This window comes from Coenobita brevimanus, chromosome 5 (genome assembly GCF_032717465.1).
Source record: "Coenobita brevimanus isolate Jiangsu-jjx chromosome 5, ASM3271746v2, whole genome shotgun sequence".
NCBI lineage: Eukaryota > Metazoa > Arthropoda > Malacostraca > Decapoda > Coenobitidae > Coenobita > Coenobita brevimanus.
Genome location: NC_136958.1, coordinates 14,445,388 through 14,458,139, shown reverse-complemented (window position 1 = coordinate 14,458,139; position 12,752 = coordinate 14,445,388). Strand labels below are relative to the sequence as shown.

At 40.8% G+C, this 12,752-nt stretch overlaps 1 protein-coding gene across 1 annotated transcript; it reads left to right on the top strand.

Moving 5' to 3' along the window:
- Nucleotides 1-5,555: 5,555 nt before the first annotated feature.
- Nucleotides 5,556-12,535, top strand: LOC145398340 (histone-lysine N-methyltransferase SETMAR-like). The gene is made up of 3 exons (XM_080271233.1): nt 5,556-5,639; nt 11,620-11,889; nt 12,119-12,535. The coding sequence occupies exons 1-3, from the start codon at nt 5,556-5,558 to the stop codon at nt 12,533-12,535; spliced, it is 771 nt and encodes a 256-aa protein (XP_080127359.1).
- Nucleotides 12,536-12,752: the final 217 nt, after the last annotated feature.

Here is a 12,752-nt window from a genome sequence, read left to right as displayed (position 1 = left end):
AACCCTCCTTCTCCTAGGCATTTCCCAGTCATTTGTACTCGCATTACTTTCATTTTCTATGTTCAACAGTTCCTGAAAGTGTTCTCTCCATCTGCTCACTTTTTCTCACTTCTTCACTACAAATCTCCTATATTCATCTTTCTCTGCATGTCTAACTCTCTTTAACTCTTTCCAGAACATTTTCTTGTATTCCCTCCAATTTACACTCAAATTCCTTCAAAATTCCTCATCCACTCGCTTCTTACTCTCTCTTATCCTTTTCATCTTTCTCTTTCTCTCAACACATAACTCTGTCTTCCGTCTCTCAACTTCCTCCACGAATATATTATCCCTAAAGCAAAATCCCCGACTTTTCCTAAAATCATTTTTTTGGTTTCCGATCTATGAAAATAACTTATGAACAGGCAGTTACTTTCTATCCACGCTCATTAATGAAAAAAAAAAAAAAAAGCATTTATCGACATAAATACGGTATGGCTTATTATTGCAAAAATAAATATTTACAAACACTATAATACATCCACTGTCGAAAAAAATATAATATCTGTCGTAGAACATACATAGATTTTTCACCTTATTCACTATAATAAATTAGTGCACTTATCACTTACTGTGCTAAACACTAATTTATCGGTAAATTTCTTATTTTTTTTTCTATGAAAATAGCATGATGAACTAGCAATTAATTTCTATCCAAGCTCGTTATTGAAAAAATCGTTTGTCCACTTATATGAAAGCCATGTTTTTCTTTAAAAAAAAAAAAAAAAAAAAATATATATATATATATATATATATATATATATACTACATGCAGACGTCATTGTAGTAAAGGATACAAAATATGCGCACGCACTGTCGTAAAAATAAATACATGCCACTGGCAATATATATATATATATATATATGCTCACCCACTGTCGTAAAAATAAATACATGCCAGACTGTAGCAACAGTCGAGCAGGGCAGTACTCCAAAGGTGGATGGAAAGCTGATGACAGGGAGAGCTGGAGCTCCCGCTTCATCAGCCCTCGGGATTAGGTCCCGACCGTCCCCCTTTGCTGACCTTTTTCAGTGTCTCGGTAACACAGAGAGTAGGCTAGCATGCTCTCCAATACAAGTTTCTCTAACTATCAACACCAAACTAAATGCACGGTACACACTACACTTCCTTTTCCAAAATTAAAAAAAAAAGTCATGGCAGCACTACACGTAGCCCTGGAGTCCCCGGGGGGGGGGGACCATAAATGCCCCCACCTTCCGCCCCTCTCCCGGTGACGACTTGAGCTGCCTGGAACCACTGTCTGACTCTCTTCTTCTTCATTTCTGCAACATTCGCGGCCTTTCCTCTAACTTTCGCTCTGTTGAGCACCACCTCTCCTTCCGTAAACCTCACCTTTTTCTAACTGAGACTCAGCTGTCTGAGGCAACTGACAGCAAACCCTTTTCTGTATCCTCCTACTTTATACTCATTTCAAAGCCAAAGGTGGATGTTGCGTATATGTACGCAACGACCTATCTTGTTCTCGTGTTCCTGAACTCGACTCTTCTGAATTCTCTACACTCTGGCTTTCGCTTTCCTGTCATTCTCTGACTAAACATATCTGCGCTGTTTACTTATCTCCTAATTCTACTGACTATCAAAAATTCTTTGACTGTCTTACTTCTATGATGGAACACATTCTGTCCATTTCTCCTTTCTCTGAAATCTCCATTCTAGGAGATTTCAATGTTCACCATCACCTTCGGCTCTCCTCTCCTTTCACTGATTCAACTGGTGAACTAGCTTACACTTTTCTATCCTTAATGACTTAGAGCAGCTTGTACAGCACCCTACCCCTATCCCTGACCGCCTTGGAGAGAGCCCCAACATACTTGACCTCTTCCTTACTACTAATCCTTCTGCTTACACTGTTAATCTTTTCTCTCCGTTGGGCTCCTCCGATCACAACCTTATTACTTTAATCTGTCCTATCGCTCCAGTACAGCCTGTGGACCCTCCAAAAAAACGACGTCTGTGGTATTTTGGAGCCGCGGATTGGGAGGCCCTCAGGCAGTACTTCTTTGATTTTCCCTGGAATGATTACTGCTTCCATGGCCGGGAGCCATCTGGGTGTGCCTTGTGCATTACGAAGGTTATTCTTTCGGGCATGGAAGCATACATTCCTTTCTCATATCCTCTGACTAATGCAAGAAAGCCTTGGTTTAATCACGCTTGTTCTAATGCTGTCCGCAACAAGGAGAGGGCCTATAAAAGGTACCAGAGCCAACCCACCCTTGAATGACATCTTTTGTACGTTTCTGCCCGGAATCGTGCTAAGTCTGTTTTTCGCTCTGCTAAAAATAATTTCATCTATACTAAATGCTCTCAACTCTCCAACTCGAATTCTTTCCGCTCCTTCTGGCACCTTGCCAAAAACCTTTCTAACAACTTTATTTCATCATCCTTCCCTCCTCTTTTCTACTCTGATGGCTCTGTAGCTATTTCTTCTACTGATAAAGCAGATCTCTTCCGCAGACTTTCTCCTCCAATTCCACATTAGACGATTCCGGTGCTGTTCCTCCATCACTTCCCCTCTCTGACTTCCTCATGGCTGACATTAAAATTTCTTTAGCTGATGTATTTTCTGCCATCACTGGCCTCAGTAGTAACAAGGCATATGGGCCTGATGGAGTCCCTCCTGTTGTTCTCAAGAACTGTGCTTCTGTGTTGACACCCTGCCTAGGCACTCTTTCGCCTTTGTCTATCAACTCTACCTTTCCTTCTTGCTGAAAGTTTGCTCTCATTCAGCCAGTCCCAAAGAAGGGTGACCATTCCCAACCCTCTAACTATCGTCCAAGTGCTTTAACATCCTGTATCTCAAAAGTTTTCGAGTCAATTCTTAATAGAAAAATTTTAAAGCACCTCTCCTATCACAACCTTCTTTCTGATCGTCAGTATGGGTTCCGTCAGGGACGCTCCACTGGCGATCTTCTCACCTACCTTTCAGACTCCTGGTCATCCTCCTTTCGGGACTTTGGCGAAAGCTTTGCCATTGCACTTCACATCTCAAAGGCTTTCGATCGAGTCTGGCATAAATCTTTAATTTCCAAACTGCCCTCTTACGGTTTCTATCCTTCTATCTGTGCCTTCATCTCTAGCTTCCTTTCTGGTCTTTCTATAGCGGCTGTTGTAGACGGCCATCGTTCTTCTCCTAGATCTATCAACAGTGGTGTTCCTCAGGGCTCTGTCGTATCACCAACTCTCTTCCTTTTATTCATCAATGACCTAAGCTGTACATCAAACCCTATCCACTCATACGCTGATGACTCCACCCTTCACCTATCCATTCAGTTCCCGCAACGTCCATCCCAGCAGTTACTTCAATAAACAAGGGACGAGGCTATGGCACACCTAATGTCTGACTTGGTTCGTATCTCTGACTAGGGTAAAAATAATCCGGTTGTTTTTAATGCTTCAAAGACTCAGTTTTTGCACCTATCAACCCGACAAAATATTCTGCAGGTATACCCACTAATGTTTAATAATATTCAGCTTAATCCTGCATCATCCTTGAACATGCTTGGGGTTTCATTTACTCGGGACTTATCTTGGAAAGATAATATTATATCTCTTGTAAAATCTGCTTCCAAGAGATTATGTGTGCTAAGCCGACTCCGTTCCTTCTTTACCCCTGCACAATTGTTGACTCTATACAGGGGAGTACAACTCTCATGTGTGGGGAGGCTCCCCACATACAACTCTTCTCAATAGGGTGGAGTCAAAGGCTTTTCGTCTCATTAACTCTCCTCCTCTTACTGACTCCCTTCAATCTCTGTCTCTTTGTCGCACTGTTGCATCTTTATCTCCTTTCTATCGCTACTTCAATGGTCACTGCACCTTTGAACTGTCTGCATGCATTCTTCCTTCTCTATGACGGGCGCGTTGCACCCGTCTAGCAGCAAACTCTCATCCCTTTTCTGTCCAACTCTCTAATGCAAGAGTTAACCGTTACTCCCAGTCTTTCATTTATGCAACAGGTCAACTCTGGAACTGTCTCCCTCTGTCTGTATTTCCTGCTTCTATGATCTCCAGTCTTTCAAACGCAGTGTGTCCAGGCATCTCGAATGATCTGATCTTGAATTTGGCTCTCTCTTGTATTTTGTTTCTTTCTTGGACGGAAGAATAATTGCGGGCTCGTGGCCTTTGGTTCCTTCTTCCTCGCATAAAAAAATATCTATCTATCTATCTATCTATCTATCTATATATATATATATATATATATATATATATATATATATATATATAGTGTATATGTGTGTGTGTGTGTGTGTGTGTGTGTGTGTGTGTGTGTGTGTGTGTGTGTGTGTGTGTTCACCTAATTCGCAATTAGAACTATATGCTCTTATCGCTTACTATACTAAACATTTATTTATTTTTCTTTTTTCATAAGTTTCTTATTCTTAGTTCTTACTCTGAAGCATGAAAATATCAAATCAACTAGTGGTTATTTTCCATCCAAGCTCGTTGCTTTAGAAATCATTTATCCTTTTATATGAAAGCTTATTTTTTTAAAATAAGTATTTACAAGTACTATAAACAAACATCACCTTCATAAATTTACAGGTCTCTGTCGTAAACAGATCAACGCCACCACCACACACATAATTCTACCACGTCACTTTCCTGAACGACACGTCACTGCACTCACTTTCTTTGGATATGACTTGCTACTTGTATGTCACTTGCACACAATATCTTCTAACTTGACTGTCGTAAACTATTTACAGACGTCACTTTCGTACACTGTTTACACCGTAAGGAGGGAAAAAAACAAAAAAACAACAAGCGGTGCCAAGGCACAGCAAACCCGTCCCCTGCGGTCATTTTAGTGTTGACGTATAAATACAACACGATATCTAGTCAAAGATGTCACATATCAGATTTGGAGTAAATCGGGTGAAAATTGCCGATTTTATGTTCATTTGAAATTTTAGCCCCCACCCACCTGACACTGACCTCCCTTACCGCTAACCTGGGGTGACCTCCCCTGTTGTAATGAGGCGTGTTGTACTGTAGGATGCAGATTTGAAAGATACACCTTTGGGTTTTGCTTTCATGTCAATATGACGAATCAGAAGGAGTTATGGCGAAAAAACGATTTATATATATATATATATATATATATATATATATATATATATATATATATATATATATATATTGGACTTACAGCCTGGGCCTTGGCCCAATCTGGCCGAAAATATAATCTGGTGGTCAGAAGGTCATACTCCATCATCCCAGAAATTTAGCAAAATCACTCCTGTAGTGTTCGCGTAAAGTTGTAAAAAGACGGGCAGACAGACGGAAAGTCAGACAGATAAGGAAACAAACAAACAGACTCCGAGTGAAAACAATACCCATCCCCGAGCTCCTCCGGGGCGGGGATAAACTTTCTTCCAGGAATAGAATCGTATGAGAGGAGAGTATGTAGGATGGCCAGGCATCGTGCCAGACGAGAGGAGTCAGGGTGGCATCAAGTTCTCCCCGGGAACGTCTCGTCTGTCGATGACAACTTATGGCTCAACAGATAAGAGACTACTATGTCCAATTCACGCCCTACGGCACTACCACTAAGCCCCTTTTTTGGGCTCGTTGGCAGGTGTGGTGGGGGATTTGATGGGGATGGAGATGGTGCGCTTCTCCTGCTGGGTGAGCAGCATTTTTTTTTTTTTTTTTCATGGGATACTTGCTTATCCAGTCATATTAGCAACATCGGATCGAGTGCCTCGAGAGAACACATGGCACCGTCGCACACTTCTTCATCCCCGCAAACAAATTTTCTTATGGTGGGTTAACGTTAGGTTCGGCCGAAGTTGGTTAGGTTTAGGTTGGTTTAAAGTCAAAATACGGCTTCTTCGATGATTTTTTGGTTTCATCAACCAAATTGTTTCATCTGTTCTCGAGCAAAACTGCGAGTTGCCGAATTATTTATCAATGCCAGTATGACTGGATGACTATCTGTACGCGAAGAAAAAAACAGAGGCAGCCAAGGAATCGAATGATGCCAGTTTGTATAATTTTCAGTACAGATGCAAGCACGTGACTGACTGTCCGATATGCGCTCAGGTGACTGCAATGAGATGACAGAGGCTAAATGGCACCATATTCATGGTGGCGCTCTTCAAATTACTGCGTATCATACCAATAGTTGCGTGATACCTCGTGACCCAAAAGGATTAGAATCTCTCAGTCATCACGTGTGCCTCGTTATCCAAATGTTGAGGGTTAACTAACTTGCGTAATAAGGAAGCTGTATTTAGTATCAACATCCTTAACAAGTATTCAGTTCTAAACAATGAAGAAAGCCTCAGTGGTTAACAAATAAATGACGACTTATCCAAAATACTGAAGGAACCAGCATTTGCAATAGTTGGGAAGGCGTGAAGCAAAAGAATAGTAAACTCTCAAGCGAAACGAAACTATTAATGCAGAAATGTTTCAAAATCTACAAGAGATAAATAGAAGCAATAAAATAAGAAGAAGCAGGAAGTACCGAAAGTCAACATACAGAAAATAAACGAAGCCTTAATCTCAGGAACTAGCGTAAAAACAGCAGGGAAGAGACTAAGGAGAGGAGAAACTCAGATAAGTGCTTTGAAAAAACCAGATGGTGAAATAACACATAATAGAGACGAAATTATCAAAATGGTGGAAGAATTAGATGGTTGTTTGTACAAGTGAAATGACAGACCGCGCGTTGATGAAGACCCAAAATCTGCAGAAATTCCAACCATAACTACAGAAGTGACAAAATCCGCTCTGAAAAGTATGAAAAGAGATACAGCATCAGAAAAAGATGGTATCACAATAGATTTATTAAAAGATGCAAGAATGAATGCCATGGATAAACTATAAAAACTCTTTATGAAATAGCTCAAAGAAGTCTCAATGGCCTGGAAAATGCAGTACTAATTAAGTACATATGAAATGAGACTTGACAGATCTTAAAAACTACCGACCAAACTAGCCTGTTGTCAGTTATGTACAAACAATTCATAAAAATTATAATCATTAGAAATTCAGACGCGCTAGACTCTAACCAGAGTAGGGAAGAAGCATGCTTTCGAAGTGGATTTTCAACCATTGACCACACATATGCAGAAAATTAAGTAGCTGGGAAGATAAATGAGTACAGGGAACGTTTGTGTATGGCCTTCATTGATTAAGAAAATCTTTCGATTCGGTAGAAACAGCAGCTGTATTGAGTGCAATTCGTAGACAAGCTGTAGATGAGATCTACTGTACAGTATTAGAAGACATAATTATACAAACGCGGAACAGTGATCATTAGCTCCATGCAGATTCCGCAAAAAAACTTAGTAAAAAAAGTGTAAGCTAGGGGGTTCCAATTTCATCAAAATTGTTTACTGCATTTTCAGAAATATATTTGGAAGCTTAACTTGAGTAATTTGAGGAATTTAAATAGGAGATGAATATTTGAGTAACCTCAGGTTTGGAGATGACATACCGTGGTTCTGTTTAGCGAGTCAGGTGGACAACTGCAATAGTTGATAGATGTAAACAAAGAAGTTCTTTGCGTTGAATTGAAGATGAGTAAGGAAAAAAAAATGCATATTTAATAACCAGGCTGACATTGAAAAAATAAATTTTAGCATTAGTTTTAGGATTTACAAGTATTAGAGTCAGTTGACGAGTCTGTATACCTACGGCAACTCGTAGAGACTAACCCGTCAATCAAACCGGCAATTAGTAGACACATAAAGCTGGGCTGCAGTGCGTCTGGTAGACAAACTAGCATATTAAAGGGCACTTTACCTTTGTGTTTAATGTGGAAGTTCTTAACTAGTGCGTTTTCCCTGTAATGACTTATGGGTCAGGGCCATGGACAATGACTGAACTACCGGAAGGAAAGTTAAGAAGTGCCCAGAGAGGTATGGGAAGACAGACGGTAGGTCTCAATTTAAGAGAAGGGAGAGAATCAGCCTGGATTTGGCAACAAACAGGCTTAGAAGACAATAAAATCATTAAAAAAAAAAAGAAATGACAGTTGGCGGGCTATATTTACAGAAGACTTGACAACAGATGGACAAAGAAAACAACAGGCTGGGAAATAACTGATTCAGAATGACAGCTAAGGCATTTGCCCACAAATGTGTATCACCCGCGACCACTAAAAAACTACTTTAGAGCACTAATCCTCTGGGAATTGGAGGCATATCGCAGCTTCATCCAAATCTATTCAGTTCAAGCCACAAGAAGATTGCCCACAGAGTTTGAATACAGTTTGCCCACTTTATTTTGAGATGGTTTGGTAACAGACAGACACACACACACATACTCAGGAATACACACACATACACATAGGCACAAACACACACAGACGCACACAGACACAAACACACACAGACAAACACTCAGACGCAAATTACAGTATATTATCATCTTACTTGGTGGATGATGACAAAAAAAAATAAATAAATAAATAAAATCAGGGCTTCGGTCGCCGCCTTTCACTGTCTCTTTGCTGTCCTGTCTTTAAAAAAAAAAAAAAAAAAAAAGTAAATGTCAAAGTCGGAGACATTTCATCACAGCTTCGCCATAATCTAATGCATTCAAGCCACATGTCCTGGGATACTGCCCACAAAATTTGGTTACAGTTTACCCCCATGATTTTGAGATGTTTCGGTACACACACAGACGTAGGCAATTACATTATTGCCTCGCCAGGCTAGCAATAAAGACCAAGAGCAAGGCCAGCAACAAGGAGGTGTGATCAATATTACATCAGGAAACAGGCTACAGGATACCTTACAAAGAAGGAGCAAGTGATAAAGGCAGACAATTTATTACAGATCTTCTGGTTCCTGAATGGAAAGAATTAACACAAGAACGGGGTAAGTGATTAAGTGGCAACGACCTGCCCACCTCCATTTCTGTTCTTTTTTAACGTCTATAATGTTTTGACTTTAGTCTTCTGTCTCACCCAATTTCATCGATTTCTATCTCTTAATGATATTCCCAACAATGACCATTCCATTGCTCATTGAGAACGGATTAGTTGATTTCTCAACGATTTTGTCAGTTTCCAGCTCTCACAGCCACATGTCACAGCTGGGATTATATATTCGTTATATACTTTTCGTTGCATACATACTGGCAAGCTAATTTTCATGATGCGTCTATGTTTGCCGAAAGCTTTCCATTCAGTAATAATGGGTCTGTTAATGTTGCTATCATGGTTTTTCGTTAGTTTTAATTGCCTCAAGTAATTGTATTTCTCGACTTTTTCGAGAACTTCTTCTCCTATTCTGATAACGCTGTTTGCTGTATTTGGATTAAACATTAATTTTGTTCCGGTTCGTCTTCAGCCCTGGTTTAAGACACTCTCTTTAACCAGTTAACATTTCTTCTAATGTCTCTGTTGTCTCTAAGATTAGGACAATGTCGTCTGCAAACCTTAAATCGTTTGGGTTTTCTCTATCTATGTTTACTCCTGTGTTCTCCCAGTCTGGCTTCCTGTAAATAATTTTGGTGAAATTCCCGGAAGCACGCCCTTCTCAATCTTAATTTTTTCTGAGCCTTTACGTAAAATAACTGTAGCAGTTTCCCCATTATACATATATTTCTAGCAGTTTTACAGTGTTCTCATTTACTCCTTGTTCCCGCAATGAATTTATAATTGCTGTGTGCTCCACTGAGCCGAAAGCCTTTTTGTAATCAACAGCACCTAAGCACAGTGGTTTATTATATTCTGTAGTCTTCCCAGTTAGCTGATTCATTGTGTGACGATGATCAGCAGTTGAATACTCGCTTCGGAATCGTGCCTACTCACGGGGCTGGATTTCTTCCAAATCTGTTGTTATTCTGTTTGAAAGGACTTTAGTGAAGAGTTTGTAAATAAATGGTAATAAGCTAACGGGTAGATAGTTACTAAGATCTTTTGAGCTGCCTTTCTTCTCAACCAATATAAATATTGTATTACAGCAAGTGTTGGAATTTTTCTTCTTTATACATTGAGTAAATAAATGGGCTAGTCTGTTTTGTATTTCTACTCCTGCATCTGATAGTAAATCTGCAACAGTTCCATACCCTCCTGGGGCCTTCCCTCTTTTCATATTTTCAAGAGAAATATTTACATCATCTGGCGTTAAGGCAAATATATATTAAAGACAATGATATATATATATATATATATATATATATATATATATATATATATATATATATATATATATATATATATATATATATATCGTCATCAGCCGTTGAGGTCCACCGCAGGACCGGCCTATTCCTACCGAAGAAGGGACGATACAGCCAATGTATCTCTACCCAGTGGCTTAGGTTGTCTGGTAGAGACTGTATGTAGGGTGAGAAGTGCTTGTGAGTGTGATTGTAGTGTTGCAGTGGCTTTGGATGTGTGTGTAGTCTATGAACCAAGTGTAATCGGCCCGTCTTAAGCCGATTGGGTGTAAGAATACTAGTATGCGACACTGGTTCAACCACAGCATCCCTTGTGTCCGCCAAAGTAGCAAGTAGCTTGGTGAACGTTTCCCAAAGTTTTTACAACTCTGGAGGGAGGCAAACCCGCGCTCACCAGCGTGCGAAATGCACACTGTACCACTGTACCACAGGGGCTCCATATATATATATATATATATATATATATATATATATATATATATATATATATATATATATATAGTATATTAGTGTGTTCAGCACTTGTAGGGGAAAAAATCAAAATTGGATATTTTGTTGGGCAAAGTATGCAGTCGGTTCCACTTTACACACAAAGGATTCAAGCAAAAATTTATATATATATATATATATATATATATATATATATATATATATATATATGGAGGTACAGTGGTAGAGCGCGCACTTTCTACATGGGTGAACCAGGGTTCACGCCCCACCAGAGTAATAAACTTTGGGAGTGTTCACCCGGCCACATACTGCATTGGCGGACACAAGGGGTGCTGTGGTTGAACCAGTGTCGGTTATTATAAAGTATGCTTGCACTCAGTCAGCTTGTGCGGGGCGATTACACTTGGTTCACAGACTACACACACATCAAAAGCCACTACAACACTACAATTACACTTACAAGCACTTCTCACCCTACATACAGTCTCTACCAGACAGCCTAAGCCACTTGGTAGAGATACATTGGCTGTATCATCCCGACTTCGGTCGAGATAGGCTGGTTCTGCAGTGGATACTCAAACAGATGATGATGATGATGATGATGATGATGATGATATATATATATATATATATATATATATATGAGGTGTGTCAGAAAAGTTCCAGGACTGAGTGTGTTGTGTGAGCTGAGTGGGAAAGGGATTAGAGGGTTGCGTCACCGTGTGACGTAATATCCAGAGAGTATATGACTGTGATCTCAGCTCTCTGCGGCCATTGATCTTTTTTTCAAATGCTTTTGTATTCATGTCCTCTGTTTCAGGTCGTCAAGCAATGAGCACAGAGCAATGAACCAACCTGAAGTTTCTGGTCCGGTTGGGGAAAACTCTGTCTGAAGCACTGGGAATGCTGCAGCAAGTGTTCGGAGATGAGACGATGTCACGCTGACGTGTTTTTGAGTGGTACAGTACAAGAGGTTTAAAGAGGGACGTGAGGACGTGGAAGACGACCCCAGGAGCGGAAGGCCTTCAACGAGCAGGACTGAGGCCAACGTTGAGTGTGTCAGGCAGATTGTGCGTGGCAATCGTCGGTTGACTGTTCGACTGATCGCAAATGAGCTGAGCATGAACCGGGACAACGTCTGGAAGATTATCACCGAAGATTTGGGTATGCAGAAAGTCTGCGCAAAGACGGTGCCAAAGCTGCTGAATGATGACCAGAAGGATCGGCGGATGCAGGTGTGTCAGGACATTCTCGGGCATCCTGAAACCGCTAGGGAGAGTCATCACCGATGATGAGTCATGGATCTTCGAATGCGACCCGGAGACCAAATGCCAGCGCCTTCAGTGGAAGAGTCCGATGTCGCCAAGGCTGAAGAAAGCAAGACAGTCGAAGTCCAAAGTCAAAGCCATGTAGATCGCATTCTTCGATGTGAGGGGCATCGTCCACACCGAGTTCTTGCCACAGGGCCAGACGATTAACCAGCACACCTACAAAGAGATCCTGCGGTTTTTGTTTCGTTCATTGCACGAGAAGAGGCGAGAGTTGTGGCAGGACAACTCGTGGCTGCTTCACCATGACAACGCACCTGCTCATAGTACCCTAAGCATCCGACAGTTCCTGGCTGAGAGGAACATCGCCGTGCTGGAGCAACCTCCCTACTCACCCGACCTGGCTCCGTGTGATTTTTTCCTCTTCCCCAAGCTCAAGGGGGTCATCAAGGGGACCCGTTTTGAAGACGTTGAAGACATCAAGATGGCCGTGACGACAGAGCTGCGGAGGATCCTGGAAGAATCCTTCCAGGAGTGCAGGGAGACGTGGCAGAGAAGGATGGGAAAGTGCATTAGACTCCAGGGGGATTACTTCGAATGGGACAACTCGTAGTTTGTAGTTTGGATTTGAAATATATCTTTTGTGACATCAGTCCTGGTACTTTTCTGACACACCTCGTATATATATATATATATATATATATATATATATATATATATATATATATATATATATATATATTGGTAGAGTGTGCGTTTCGTACACGGGTGGACCAGGGTTCACGCCCCGCCAGGGTAATAAACTTTGGGAGTGTTCACCCAGCCACGTA

Coding starts and splice junctions, on each gene's coding strand:
- LOC145398340 (XM_080271233.1), top strand. CDS start 5,556: ATGGCTCAACAGATAAGAGACTACTATGTCCAATTCACGCCCTACGGC. Junction 5,640..11,619: donor TTTTTTGGGCTCGTTGGCAG/GTGTGGTGGGGG, acceptor TGAGTGGTACAG/TACAAGAGGTTTAAAGAGGG. Junction 11,890..12,118: donor AGAAGGATCGGCGGATGCAG/GTGTGTCAGGAC, acceptor TTCTTGCCACAG/GGCCAGACGATTAACCAGCA.